Consider the following 14124-nt stretch of genomic DNA (forward strand, 5'->3'; position numbering starts at 1 on the left):
TTCAATCTTATTTTGCCTCCATTATTTTTTTAAACTTGCATTATTTTATTTTATTTCATTTTTCAATCCACGCCGCAATTCCCCCCACCCCGAGCCGGTCTCAACACATGCCCCGCCCGCTTTTTCCCTCCTGGAATCTTCTTAGGGGGGAAAAAAACCCTAAAAAATTCCAGAAAAAAAACCACCAAAAATAATCCCATAAACACCCACAACCCCGCAAATGTTGATTTTTTTTCCTGCTGTGTTTCACCCCAAATCTTTCCCACCCGCTCGAGGGACACCCCAGCTTTCCACGAGGCGGCTGAGAATGAGCAAAAAACATCTCAAAAAAATGAAAAAACCTCTGGGAAGGAGCGCGGGGCTCCGCTCCCATTGGTGCCGGGGCCGGGCGCGGATCCCCCTTCCCATCAAAGAAAGGAGCCGGAGCCTATCAGAGCCCGCCCGTCCTTCCCACCGCCCCAACTTCCCCGCCGGAGCAACTTCAGCCTCCTCCTCCTCCTCCTCCTCCTCCTCCTCCTCCTCCTCCTCCTCCTCCTCCTCCTCCTCCTCCAGCGCTGCCACAACCGCGCCGCGAGGAGGAAGAACCGCAGCGCACGGAGCGAATCCGGGGGGCCGCGGCTCCCCCCGCTCTGCCCCCCGAACCAGCCCTAAACCAGCCCTAAACCAGCCCTAAACCAGCCCTAAACCAGCCCTAAACCAGCCCTAAACCAGCCCCGAGCCAGCCCCAAGCCCAGCCCAGCTCCAGGCAACTTTGGCTGTGCCTGCTCCTCCCGGGTGACATTCCAGCGGAGCGGCCGCTCGGGACACAAGCCCCAAACTTTCCCGGGAATTTCTGGTGGGTGATCCCCCCTCTATCCCCACCCTTTTCATCCCGAGCGTTGCAGCGTTTGGATTTTTCCGCTGATTTTTTGTTTTTTTTTGAATCGTTGTCGGGATTTTTTTTTTTTTTTTAATTTAAATTTTTTTTTTCCGCGCTCGGAGCCCCAGATTTTCTCCCTTGTTTTGCAGCCGCTGCAAGGGCTGGGAAGGTCGGAGGAGGCGGCCCCGCAGCTCTCCCGGTTGTGCCCGGTGTTGCCCCCAGCCCCGGTCCGTACCGGAGCCCCTCGGCCGCCGCCGCCCCCCGACCATGGCAGCGCTGCCCGGGACGGTGCCGCGGATGATGCGCCCGGCGCCGGGGCAGAACTACCCCCGCACCGGCTTCCCGCTGGAAGGTAGGTCTGGAAAACCGGGAGAAGAGCCCGGGGAGGGCTGGGGCTGGAAAAACGCCGCTCCTTCTCTCCGGAATAATCCTGGGGTGGTTGGGTCTGGAAAAGCGCCGCTCCATCCCTAAAAACGCCGTTCTTTCCCTCCGGAATAATCCTGGGGGGGTTAGGTCTGGAAAAGCGCCGCTCCATCCCTAAAAACGCCGTTCCTTCCCTCCGGAATAATCCTGGGGTGGTTGGGTCTGGAAAAGCACCGCTTCATCCCTAAAAATGCCGTTCCTTCCCTCTGGAATAACTTGGGTGGGGGGTTAGGGCTGGAAAAGAGCCGCTCCATCCCTAAAAACGCTGCTCCATCCCTAAAAGCCGTGCTCCATCCCTCTGGAATAACCAGGGTGGGTTTTAGGTCTGGAAAAGCGCCGCTCCATCCCTAAAAACGCCGCTCCTTCCCTCTGGAATAACCTGGGGGGGTTTAGGTCAGGAAAAGCCTCTCTCCATCCCTCTGGAATTAACCTGGGGGGAGTTTAGGTCTGGAAAAGAGCAGCTCCATTCCTCTGGAATAACCTGGGCAGGGGGTTTAGGACTGGAAAAGCGCCTCTCCATCCCTCTGGAATAACCAGGGTGAAAGTTTAGGTCTGGAAAAGAGCCGCTGCATCCCTAAAAACGCTGCTCCGTCCCTCTGGAATAACCTGGGGTGGGTTTTAGGTGTGGAAAAGCCCCGCTCCATCCCTAAAACCCCGCTCCATCCCTAAAAGCCCGCTCCATCCCTCTGGAATCGCCCGCGGGGCCCTTGGGGCCGGGCTGCGGCTGAGCTCCGCTCCTGGGGGGGTTCCCGAAATTCTCCCAACTTCTCACCCCGCGTACTCGGCCCCTTCCCGCCGCGCTCGCCGCCAATTCCCGGGATTTGCTTTGCTGTTTTCCCGTGTTTCCAACATTCCCGGGTATCCCGCGATGGTTTTGGGGCAGATTCTCCTGCTTTTGGGGGGGGTTTTGTTGGAATTTTTTTTTTTTCTGGCGGGTTGGTTTTTTAACGTCCCGACAATTTCACCTCCGCGCCAAAGCGGCGGGGGGAAAAAAACGAACAAACTGATGGGATTTAACTTTTCGGAGGGGAAAAATAGGAATAAAAACCTTGATCCGGGGGAGCAGCGGGAAGCCGGGATGATGTCCTTGGCCGGGACTCGGGAGCTGTCACCTCGCCGAGTGTCACCCATCCTCCCTCCGCCGTGCCTTTGTCACACACGTTCCCAAAAAAAAAAAAAAAAAAAAAAGGAAAAAAAAGAGAGAGAGATAAAAAAAGCAAATTTCTAGCCGGGACCCCTCTGGCCGCATTTATTAAAAGCGGGGAAAATTTCATCCCGCCCGTGCTCAAGTGGCGAATCGCAAACCCGCGGAAAACCACGCAGGCTGCAAAACACACAGGGCGCGGGGATTTGCTGAAGTGCTTTTCTGTAGCAAATGAAGTAAAACAGACGGCAAGGGAAAGGATCAAAGGATTACAACAATATTTGCACAACATGACTGGGAATAATGAAAGGAGAGAGCGGCCGGCGCTTTTAGCGGCTCTTGAATGTAAAATTGGCCACTCGAGTGTTATCTGTCGATAATGATACATCCAGGGAGCGCCGGCCAAAGTGACTCGGAATTAGCGGTGCATGATTCTCGCTAAATCGCCAGGCAATTTCTGGAATCGACTTTTCTTTGTAGCGAGAGAAGGGAGGGGGAGAAAAAAAATTATATATATAATAATAATAAAAAACCCCTAAAAATCCGCCCCCCTCGCCTCGCCTGGCGCTCGCCCCCTCCAGCCTCGCGCAAATTACCCAGCTGAGTTCTGCCCCCTCCCCTCCTTTTTCGCTTTAATTTCCAGCCTGTGAAATCGTATTAATCTGCGAGATCTGCCGCGCGAGGTGTTCGATAAATTGGGGAGGGGGCGGAGGAGCCGCCGCTGCCCCCGCGCCCGCAGAGGCGGCGGCGAAGCGGCCGCGGGGTAAAATCCCCTCCGAACGCAGCCCAAAAAAAACCCCCAAAACCGCCCCAAAAAAATCTCCCCGAGGGTGTTTCAGGGGTGATTTCCAAAAGTTTGTTTGAAAGCGAAGCTCCGTAAATGGAGGCGAGGTTTTTTTTGGGGGAGAAAGGGGAAGTTTTGGGAGCGTTTTGTTGTGCGGGTTTGGGTCTCCTCGCGGTTTAAACGCCTGGAAGGGTTTCAGAGCAAGGTGCGAAATCCCAAATCCGGACGAATTTCCAGGCATGGACACGCCGGGGGTGTCTCGGGGACGGGCGCGCCTCTCGGGGTGGGGGGATTTTTAATTTTCCCACTTTCCGTGGGAAAACCTCACGCGTGGCGCCGGGATAAACAAACACCGGGATGGATAAATAAACAGCGGGATAAATAATAAATAAACACCGGGATAAACACGGAGCGCGGGGCACGGGCGACACTTTCCCCCTTCTTTCCAACCTCCAAATCCCGGGGGAGAAGCGGGAGGTGCGGGGAAGGACACGCTGGATTTTCCTCTGTATTTTAACTTTTCCCCGTGGGTTTTTTTTTGGGTTTTTTTTGGGGGGATTTTCCCCGCTCTGTCCCTCGCAGTGTCCACGCCGCTGGGCCAGGGCAGGGTGAACCAGCTCGGAGGGGTTTTCATCAACGGGCGCCCGCTGCCCAACCACATCCGCCACAAGATCGTGGAGATGGCGCACCACGGCATCCGGCCCTGCGTGATCTCCCGGCAGCTGCGCGTCTCCCACGGCTGCGTCTCCAAAATCCTCTGCCGCTACCAAGAAACGGGATCCATCCGGCCCGGGGCTATCGGCGGCAGCAAGCCCAGGGTGAGTGCGCTGCGGGCACCGCGTCCCCGAAAATCCGCCTCTTTTGGGGGGGGGCAAAAAGTTTTCCCGGCGTTATTTTATTTTTTTTTTAAATGTTTTGATAAAATTGAGATTTTTGGCCTCCTCGAGCTGGAGGTGCCGAATGGGTTCAAGCGGGTTTTTTGGGTTTTTTTGTGGCTCCCACGTGCAACAAGTGGCGCGCGTTGGAGCGATGCCGGCGGGATGTGGGCAGCGGGAAATCCGGGAGGTTTTGGGAATAAGAAATGCCATAAACACCCCAAAAAAGTGTCCCCTGCACCGCCTGCCCGGAGCTCAGCTTAATCCCACCCTGCCGTCTCCCCTGGCCCCCAGACACCCCGTTTTTAGGATTTGGGGGAGCGGGGCCTTTTCCCAGCTTTATTTCCCTCTTTTCCACCCCAAACCCCGCAGCCCGGCCGGGCAGGGCAGGGCTGCGCTGCTTCTTTTGAATTAAAAGCGCTTTTCCCCTGCTCTCCGTCCCTTCCTCCCCGCGGGGACATCCCCGGCGCCGCTTGGGCACAAAAGCAGGTCGCGACTCCCGACGTGGAGAAGAAAATCGAGGAATACAAGCGGGAGAACCCCGGGATGTTCAGCTGGGAGATCCGGGACCGGCTGCTCAAGGACGGCCACTGCGACCGCAGCACGGTGCCCTCAGGTGAGAAGGCAGCTTGGCCACACTCCCCGGGCTGCGGGGAATGCTTGTCCCGCGGGAAAGGATTCCCAAAATCTTCCAAAATCCCTCCTGGCTCTGCTCGGGTGGAGGGGGGAAGTCAGCCCCCGAGCAAAGGCCGGGATTGGCGGCGATTTGTGCCCCGCTGGCTGCAAACATGAAGCCAAACCAAGACTTTTCCCAGCTTTTCCCGGTTCCGTGGGAAGCCGGGGATGCTGGGGCAGGGGGAGACCCCCAGAGGCTCCCCCCAAATCCAGGGGGAAAGGGGGAAATTGGGAAAGGGGAGCTGGCTTTGTCCCGCTGGGATTGGCGCTGTGCGGGCTGCAGAGCAACGTCCCCATGGGGTGGAGATCCCGAGGGATCCGGAGATCCAGGAGATCCTGAGGGATTTCAGAGATCCAGGAGATCCTGAGGGATTCAGAAGCCCAGGAGATCCCGAGGGATTCAGAGACTCTGGAGATCCCGAGGGATCCAGAGGCCAGGAGATCCTGAGGGATTTCAGAGATCCAGGAGATCCTGAGGGATTCAGAGACCCGGGAGATCCCGAGGGATTCAGAGATCCAGGAGATCCTGAGGGATTCAGAGATCCAGGAGATCCCGAGGGATTCAGAGATCCAGGAGATCCTGAGGGATTCAGAGATCCAGGAGATCCCGAGGGATTCAGAAGCCAGGAGATTCAGAGTCCCCGAGGGATCTGGGGATCCATCAAACTCGGAGATCCAGGAGATCACAAGACATTCAGAGATCCATGAGATTCAGATATTCAGGAGATCCAGAGGCCCAGGAGATCCTGAGGGATTCAGAGATCCAGGAGATCCCAAGGGCTTCAGAAGCCCAGGAGATCCTGAGGGACCTGGAGATCGATGAGATTCAGAGATCCAGGAGATCCCAAGACATTGAGAGATCCATGAGATTCAGATATCCATGAGACCCCTGGACGTCCATTAGATCCGTGGATCCAGAGATCCACGAGGTCCTGAGATCCACTGGATTCATGGATCCATGAGATCCCGAAAGATCCCGAGATCCAGGAGCTCGGCCTGCAGGGACGGTTTTGGGGTCCGGGGTCCCTGCGGGGCTCTGAGGTCCCTGAAGGTTTTGGGGTGGCTCAGAGCAGGCCCGGAGCTCCATCCCAGCTTGGGAGCTGGGGGAATTTGGGAATTCTGGGGTGACGGAGCATGGGGATGGCTCATCCCAGAACTTCGGGACATGCCAGTGGATCCCACTGTGGGAAATTTGGGAATTATGGGGTGACGGAGCGTGGGGATGGCTCATCCCAGAACTTCGGGACATGCCAGTGGATCCCACTGTGGGAAATTTGGGAATTATGGGGTGACAGAGCCCGTGGTGATGGCTCATCCCAGAACTTTGGGCCATGCCAGAGGATCCTGCTGTGGGATAGGGAGCTGGGGGGGGAATTTGGGAATTGTGGGGTGACGGAGCACATGGGGATGGCTCATCCCAGGATTTTGGGCCATGCCAGAGGATCCTGCTGTGGGGAATTTGGGAATTGTGGGGCGATAGAGCCTGTGGGGATGGCTCATCCCGGGATTTTGGGCCACGCCAGCAGAGCCCGCTGTGGGAATTTGGGAATTCTGGGGTGATGGAGCCCGTGGTGATGGCTCATCCCAGAACTTCGGGACATGGGGGTGCCAGCGGATCCCACTATGGGAACGTTGGGAATTGTGGGGTGGTGGAGCACATGGTGATGGCTCATCCTGGGATTTTGGGATATGCCAGCGGAGCCCGCTGCGGGGAATTTGGGAATTGTGGGGTGACGGAGCACATGGTGGTGGCTCATCCTGGGATTTTGGGCCATGCCAGCAGATCCCGCTGTGGGGAATTTGGGAATTGTGGGGTGACGGAGCCCGTGGGGATGGCTCATGCCGGGATTTTAGGACATGGGGGTGCCAGCAGATCCCGCTGTGGGGAATTTGGGAATTGCGGGGTGATGCATGGGGATGGCTCATGCGGGACTTTGGGCCACGCCAGCGGAGCCCACTGTGGGGAATTTGGGAATTGTGGGGCGACAGAGCCCATGGGGATGGCTCATGCCGGGACTTTGGGCCACGCCAGAGGATCCCGCTGTGGGGAATTTGGGAATTCTGGGGTGACGCATGGGGATGGCTCATGCCGGGATTTTGGGCCATGCCAGCAGATCCCACTGTGGGGAATTTGGGAATTCTGGGGTGACGCATGGGGATGGCTCATGCCGGGATTTTGGGCCATGCCAGCAGATCCCACTGTGGGGAATTTGGGAATTGCGGGGTGATGCATGGGGATGGCTCATGCCGGGATTTTGGGCCACACCAGCAGATCCCGCTGTGGGGAATTTGGGAATTGCGGGGTGACGGAGCCCGTGGGGATGGCTCATGCGGGATTTTGGGCCACGCCAGCGGAGCCCGCTGCGGGAGCCCCGGGGCTCGGCAGGATCCTGCCCGCGGGAGGGGAGCGGCGCTCCCGGCGCTTTCCCCGCAGCTTATACTCGCCTTTCTGCCTTTGCCTGCGCGAGGTTTAGTGAGTTCGATTAGCCGCGTGCTCCGCATCAAATTCGGCAAGAAGGAGGAGGACGAGGACTGCGACAAGAAGGAGGAGGACGGCGACAAGAAGGCCAAGCACAGCATCGACGGCATCCTGGGCGACAAAGGTACCGCGCGTGGGGGGACAGCGGGGACACGCCGCGGGTGGCTCCGGAGCCGCCGAGTTTGGCTCTTCCCAAAAAAAAATTAAAAATAAAAAAAATTCCCTGCAGGGAGCGGGGCTGCCAGGAGGAGGAAGAGCTGTCGGCGCTTTGCTCGGGATCAATTATCCATAAAAAAGAAAAAAAAAAAAAAAAGGGCCGGGAATGGCCGGAGGGGGGGAGAGGCACCTCGGAGGCCGTAAATGAATTTGTTAAACAGATTTTCGCCTAAGTGGTCCCCTGGAACCGGGGCTGACAGGTGACCGATGGCGCCGATCAATATCAATTAGGGACGAGGGGACACGGGGAGGAGGGGGATCCCCGGAGTGGTGCTGCACCCCGCAATTATCCTGGGAAAAATTACCCAGGGAAAGCGATCCAGGGGAAATGATCCAGGGAAAACGATCCCGGCGCAGGCTCCGAGCCAGGCCGCTGGTGGCGGGGCTCCGTTATCGCCTCCCAAACGCGGCGTTTCCCTCCCGCTGCCAGGAAAATCCCAAATTTTCCCAGCTGGGAATGCGGGGGGTGGGAACTGGAATGGCGGTTCCAAAAATCCAAAAATAAAATAAAAAAAAAAAGTGGAATTTTGAGGGCGCATCCGTGAGATCCGGCAGGGTGAAAGGGGCAGTTGGAGCAGCTCGGTTCGGGCACAAAATGAGAGCATTTTTTGGGGGAAAACGGTGATTTTTTGGAGAAAAAGGTGATTTTTGGGGGAAAACGGCTATTTTTGGGGGAAAACGGTGATTTTGGAAGTCCCGGGCAGAGGGGAGTTGGGATTTTCCGGTTTTCTCCCGAATTGCTGCAAAGCGAGGACGGGCTGGGCTTGAGCCGGAGTTGGGATTTTGGGGGATTTGTGGCATCGCCGCTCCCAAATTTCTCCCAGTTTGGGACACGTGGGGGGAATTTTGAGGCAGAAAAGGCTCCCCCGAGCCCCCATCACGGGAGTTGGAAATGAAGGTGACAAAAAGGATTTTACTTTTTTTTTTTTAAGGATCCTATCCTTTTTTTTTTTTTTTTTTTTCCCCTTCTTTTCCCAACCTTGAGGATGAACTTCACTTACAAAGACCTTGGAGTCTATTGAAGCTTTATAAGGAAAAGATTCCTGACCACAAAAGCAAACAGAAAAAAAAAAAAAAAGAATAGGAAAAAAGAAAGAAAAAGGGAAAGAAAAAAAAAAAAAGAAAGGGGGGTAAAGGGGGGAAAAACCCGAGGCTGCCTTAAAAACGGAGTAAAGGGATGGGGGAGGGAGGGCGCGTCCATTCTCATTCAAAATTCCGCGAGGAGGAGAAAAAACTTTTGGACAAAGGGCCGAGCACGGGAAGAAAGGGAGATAAATTATTCAAAACTCCCTGCTGTTAGATAGTTTTGTAATATTATCGCAGCGGCTGCTGCAGAAAGGGCGAGCCGTTGGACGCTGCAAAATGTTGCTGTGATTTGGGAGAGGGGCGATGCTCATTTGTAAATCGGGGCCTTTGTGTCCTCCAGAAGCTCCCCCCGCGCTCGCCTTTTCGGGGTGTTTTTAATTTTATTCGAGGGAGGGAAAGGAGATTTTTTTTTTTTTTTTTTGGGGGGGGGTTTAAGTTGTGTTTTCAACCAGGCTCGCCGCTCGGAAAAAAATATCTTTTATTTTTGAAAGCGCCGGGTTGGTTGTTTTTATTTGATTTTATTTTATTTTGTTTTGTTTTTCCTCCGCGCGTCCTCAAAAGAACAGGGAGGGGGAAAAAAAAAATTAAAAAAAAATAAGAATGAAGGAGCGGGGAGCTTTTTATCCCCGATTAGCACGCAAGGAGTGCGTGTCAAGAGGCAAAACAAAACGCTCCCTTCTGCCTTCATGGGTGAGGCCGCGGACAAATGAAACACGAGCCCCCGTTCCGGGATGAAAGGGGGCTAATTTGGGCAAATTCCCGCGGCCGGAGCCTGTGGAGCGCCGCGCTCCCTCCGAGCGCGCCCAGCCCCCGGCCCCGCGCAAAAAATCCCCATTTTTGCCCCAATTTCCTGCCGTTCATGGCCGCGCCGAGGAGAAATCCCCCCGAGAAAAATCGCGTGGGTTCGGGGATTTTTTGGGGTCCATAAGGAGCGTCCCAAATTCCGAATTTGCCGCTGCCCCGGCGGATTTGAACGCCTGGGAAAGTTTTAATGGCACCAATTAAGATAATTGATGAGCCCGCTTGTAAAGCAGTGGAGGGCGGCGGCTGCGCGCTGGGAAACGCAGCAGCTACTGCACGGGAAAAAAACGCAATTTCTGCACGAAAAAAAATCAAATTTCTGCGCCAAAAAACCGCATTTCTGCTCGGGAAAAATACTAATTTCTGCTCGGGAAAAAAACTAATTTCTGCTCGGGAAAAACCGCATTTCTGCTCGGGAAAAAAAACCACATTTCTGATTGGGAAAAAACCTAATTTCTGCTCGGGAAAAACCGCGTTTCTGCTCGGCAAAAAAACTAATTTCTGCTCGGGAAAAACCGCGTTTCTGCTCGAAAAAACCGCAATTTCTGCCGGAAAACACCGCGATTTACATCCCTCAATTAAAATCTCCTCAGAGCTGCTTCTCCCTCCGCCCAATTCTCATTTCCAGGTGGCTCCCACCAAAACAAACCGGCTTGAGGGAAGGAGGAGGTGGGGTGAATTTTTAAATTTTTCTTTTTCAATTTTTTTTCTCCATTTCTACGCCCAACGCGACTTCTCCCTGCGAGAGCTGCGGGGAGAAAGGGGCGAAAAAAAAAAACCAAACAACTTTGTTTTGCTTGTTTAATTTTTTTTTAATTTTTTTTTATTTTTAATCTTTTTTTTTAAATTTTTTTCCGCTGCCAAGCGGGTTCTCCTCGCGGGGAGCCGGGGGAAGACAGCCCTAAATGCTCTCTCTTTTTAAGTGGGAAAGAAAGCTTCCACCCTGCGCCTGTTTCTTTCTATCGTCTGCTTGGCATTTAATAATGTTAAGACTTATTAGAGCTGGTAATGAAAACTGTGGCTGTTGAATAGGGAGCTGTGTTGGAGAAGGGTGTAATAGCTCCAAGGCATGCTAAGAAATGTATTTATCCCCAATCAGTACTCACTCTCTGAGTTCCCAGCACAAACGTTAAGTTGAAGGGTTTTAAGGCAGATTAAATTGAGCCTTTATTTCTTTGCACTTTCATCTTTAAACGGCTCACTCCAGCTAGCCCTGGGCGGATATTCATGAGGCTTCACTTTGGGGTTTTTTTTTTTATTTTCTTTTTTTAATATATGTTTATTTATATATATATATCTCCTTGTTAAGAGCGAGTTGTTGTTACTGTTGATTATTATTATTATTATAATTATTATTTGGGGTTGTGGTTATTTATTAGGGAGGGCAGGCGCCGCTCTCCCCATCGCGGGGGGGAATTTGGGCACCCCCAAATTTTGGGTTGGGGAGGGGGCGGGGGGAGTTGAGTGACACCAAAGCCGGGGGGTCCCCGGAGTGTCCCCCCAAACCCGGGCCTGTCCCCCCGGAGCCCCGCGGGGTGCGGGGGATGCTCGCAGGGACAGCCGGGTTTGATTTTTGGGGTGAAAACACGGATTTTTAAGGGAATCTTCCCCCCTCTCCTCCGCACTCCGCTAAGTGTGTGCCCCCGGCTGGTTTTGGGGGAACAGCGGGATCGGGGTTCCGATTTTGGGGGAACAGCGGGATCGGGGTTCCGATTTTGGGGGAACAGCGGGATTTGGATCCCAATTTTGGGGGAACATCAGGATCAGGGGTCCGATTGTGGGGGAAAGGCGGGATCGGGGTTCCAATTTTGGGGGAACAGCGAGATCGTGGCTCCAATTTTGGGGGAAAGGCAGGATAGGGATTCTAATTTGGGGGAACAGTGGAATCGTGGCTCTGATTTTTGGGGAACAGCGGGATCGGGGTTCCGATTTTGGGGGGAAAGGCAAGATAGGGATTCTAATTTGAGGGAACAGCGAGATCGGGGTTCCAATTTTGAGGAGCAGCAGGATCGGGATTCCAATTCTGGGGAAAGGCAGGATAGGGATTCCAATTTTGGGGGAACAGTGGAATCGTGGCTCCGATTTTTGGGGAACAGCGGGATCAGGGTTCCGATTTTGGGGGACCAGTGGGGTCGTGCTTACAATTTTGGAGGAACAGCAGGATCGTTGTTCCAATTTTGGGGGGACAGCGGATCGGGATTCAAATTTTGGGGGAACAGCGGGTCGTGGCTGTGATTTTGGGGAAAAGGCAGGATCGTGGTTCCAATTTTGGGGAACAGTGGGATAGGGATTCTAATTTTGGGGGAACAGCGGGGTCGTGGTTCCGATTTTGGGGGAACAGCGGGGTCGTGGCTCCGATTTTGGGGGAACAGCGGGGTCGTGGCTCCGATTTTGGGGGAACAGCGGCATCGGGGTTCCGATTTGGGGGGAACAGCGGGGTCGTGGCTCCAATTTTGGGGGAACAGCGGGGTCATGGCTCCGATTTTGGGGGAACAGCGGCATCGGGGTTCCGATTTGGGGGGAATAGCGGGGTCATGGCTCCGATTTTGGGGGAACAGCAGCATCGGGGTTCCGATTTTGGGCAAAACGCGGCGGGCCCGGGGTTCCCGGGGCTGCGGACGGTGCGGGAGGGGGACAGGGACGATTCCAGCCGGGAGCTGCCAGCGCCGCTCCCGCCCGGATTTTGGGGGTCCGCAGCGAGCGGGGGAAGGTTCGGAGGGTCCCGGCCGCTCTGAGGGAGCTCGGGGGGACCCCCGGAGCCGGGCCGGGGCTTTGTTCCGCGGGGAGCGGGGCTGCGGGGCCGATTGATCGGCGAACAATCGGCGCGGGATAAAACCAACAGGCGGCTCCTCGGTAAATGTGTGTTTAGAGGCGCGGGGGGGCGGCCAGCAGACACTTCATCAAATCAAGGGATTACCAAAGGTTGGCAATCTAATCAAACAGAGCCCAGGCGGGATTTGTGAGTGTTGCGAGCGGGATCAGCTCTAATAATGGGGGGCAGGAGAAGAGATAGGGAGGTGTCAAGCAATTCATTGGCTTTAGGCTGAGTTATTCCGTGCATATTTCAGGCCGAGAGGAGAAGGGAAGAGAGGGAAAGAGGAATAAAAAAGAGGAAAAAAAAAAAAACCACGCAGGGAGAAGGGAGAGGGAGGAGGGGGGGCTGGATGCGGGCGCACACGGAGCTTACATGTCACAAAAAAAGCTGAGACAAATGAGGTACAACAATAAACACAGATAACAATTACAAAGGCAAACAGTGGCTTTTGGGAACGGGAACCTGGGCTACATAAACAAAGTCGGCAAATGTTGGCGAGATAAAACTCCTGCCTAAATCGAGTGTGACGGGGAGGAGAGGGGAGAGGAGGCGAGATAAGGCTGGAGAGGGGAATAAACGGGAATCATCGAACACGAGGCGTTGCAAAAAACAAACTTGAGACAAGGATGCGGCGAGCGGGGCTCGCCGGTGCGGCAGCGAGAGGAGGAACAGCGGGGAGATGTTGCAGAGCCGGGGCTCGGTCGGGCTTGGGGGGTTTTCTTTTTTCCCTTTTCCCCCTCTTTTTTGGGGGGAGAAGAAAAGGATCCATCCTGGAGCGGGGGGAAAGGGAGGGAAGGTCAGAGGCAGGTGGGGGAGCCCCGGCGGGGAGGGGAAACGCTTTGCTGTGGAATTTTGGAGGTGATTTCATCACCCGGGGCGGGGAGGAAGCAAATTTGGGGCGAAGGGGGGAGATGGAGCCGCGATAGAGCCGCGCAGGAAGGAAGAGGGGAGGGCTCGCCCTAATCCCAAATTTGGGCCCTAATTGGGCCGGCAGGGGTGGATGGAGGCAGGAGAGGCTGAGAGGGGAACCCGCGATCCAGGGGCTGCTGCAAACAGACAGATCTCCCCCCCAAAAAAACCCCAAAACCCCCGCTTTTAACCCCAAATCATCTCAAGGAGCAGCCGCAGGCCGCGCTGGGGTCTCGCTCTCCCGTGGAGGATTTTTCCAAGCGGGAATTGCGCGCGGGAGAGGGAGAGACGCGTCTGCAGCGTGGTTAAAGGAATTAGATATTTACCAGTTTGAAATAAGCCTGGGTATGGAAAAAAAAAAAGGGAAAAAAAGGGGAGGGGGGAGAGAGAGAGAGCGAAGATGAGACGGGAGAACACTTCAAACGAATTCATCATCTGGAGTGGCGAAGGGGAGATTTAGAGACAGTATTGGGAAGTTATTTAGATATTAATAACATATTTTCCTGAGGCGTCAGGAGTGCCTCCATACGCACTTTTCCCTCGCAGCTATTTGGCTGGGTGAAATATGGGAGACCCAAATGTTGGGGAGAGATAACACAATCAGCCGAGCCCTGGTCCTGCGACTGCATCGCGGCGTTAAACCCGGATTAACCTCCCCTTCCTCCCCCTCCCCCGCCGCCGTTTCACACCCTCCCTCCCCACTCCCCAAATTCCACCCCCACGAGAAGCTTTTCCCAAATTTTTTCAGGGGAATTTCCGCGGCGGGGTTTTAAAGCGCACATAACAGCGGGGAGGGACTCGGCATTAGGGTGAAGGATCTTTGGGAAAATTGCGTTTGCCACAAAAGAGAGAGAGAAAAAAAAAATAAAAATTAAAAAAGCGAATCAAGGCCCCTCTGCAGACCTGGCTTTGCGGATATTCCGTATTTATGGGCATTATTCTTAAAAAGGAGTGGGGGGGAAAAAGCCCGTTTCAATCAGCTGCCGCTTCCCTCTCCTCTTCCCCACGCGGTTTCAGTCGCCTTTTAAATGGATTTGATTTTATTTTTTATTCAACCC

At 54.6% G+C, this 14124-nt stretch overlaps 1 protein-coding gene across 8 annotated transcripts in view; it reads left to right on the forward strand.

The window, feature by feature from the left end:
* Positions 1–505: 505 nt before the first annotated feature.
* PAX7 (paired box 7) overlaps positions 506–14124 on the forward strand; it is a 158880-nt gene continuing 145261 nt past the window's right edge. Inside the window, exons 1-5 of one of the 8 annotated variants that reach the window (XM_085559014.1) lie at positions 506–835; positions 1009–1211; positions 3793–4028; positions 4575–4701; positions 7229–7363. In XM_085559014.1, coding sequence (XP_085415140.1) covers positions 1127–1211; positions 3793–4028; positions 4575–4701; positions 7229–7363 — 583 coding nt within the window. In that variant the 5' untranslated portion in view covers positions 506–835; positions 1009–1126. Of the gene's footprint in view, positions 1212–3792; positions 4029–4571; positions 4702–7228; positions 7364–14124 lie in introns of all 8 variants that reach the window. The other 7 variants (XM_085559019.1, XM_085559013.1, XM_085559018.1 and 4 more) reach the window with 7 other exon arrangements.

The sequence above is a fragment of the Lonchura striata genome, chromosome 21 (genome assembly GCF_050655825.1).
Source record: "Lonchura striata isolate lonStrDom1 chromosome 21, ASM5065582v1, whole genome shotgun sequence".
NCBI classification, from domain to species: domain Eukaryota; kingdom Metazoa; phylum Chordata; class Aves; order Passeriformes; family Estrildidae; genus Lonchura; species Lonchura striata.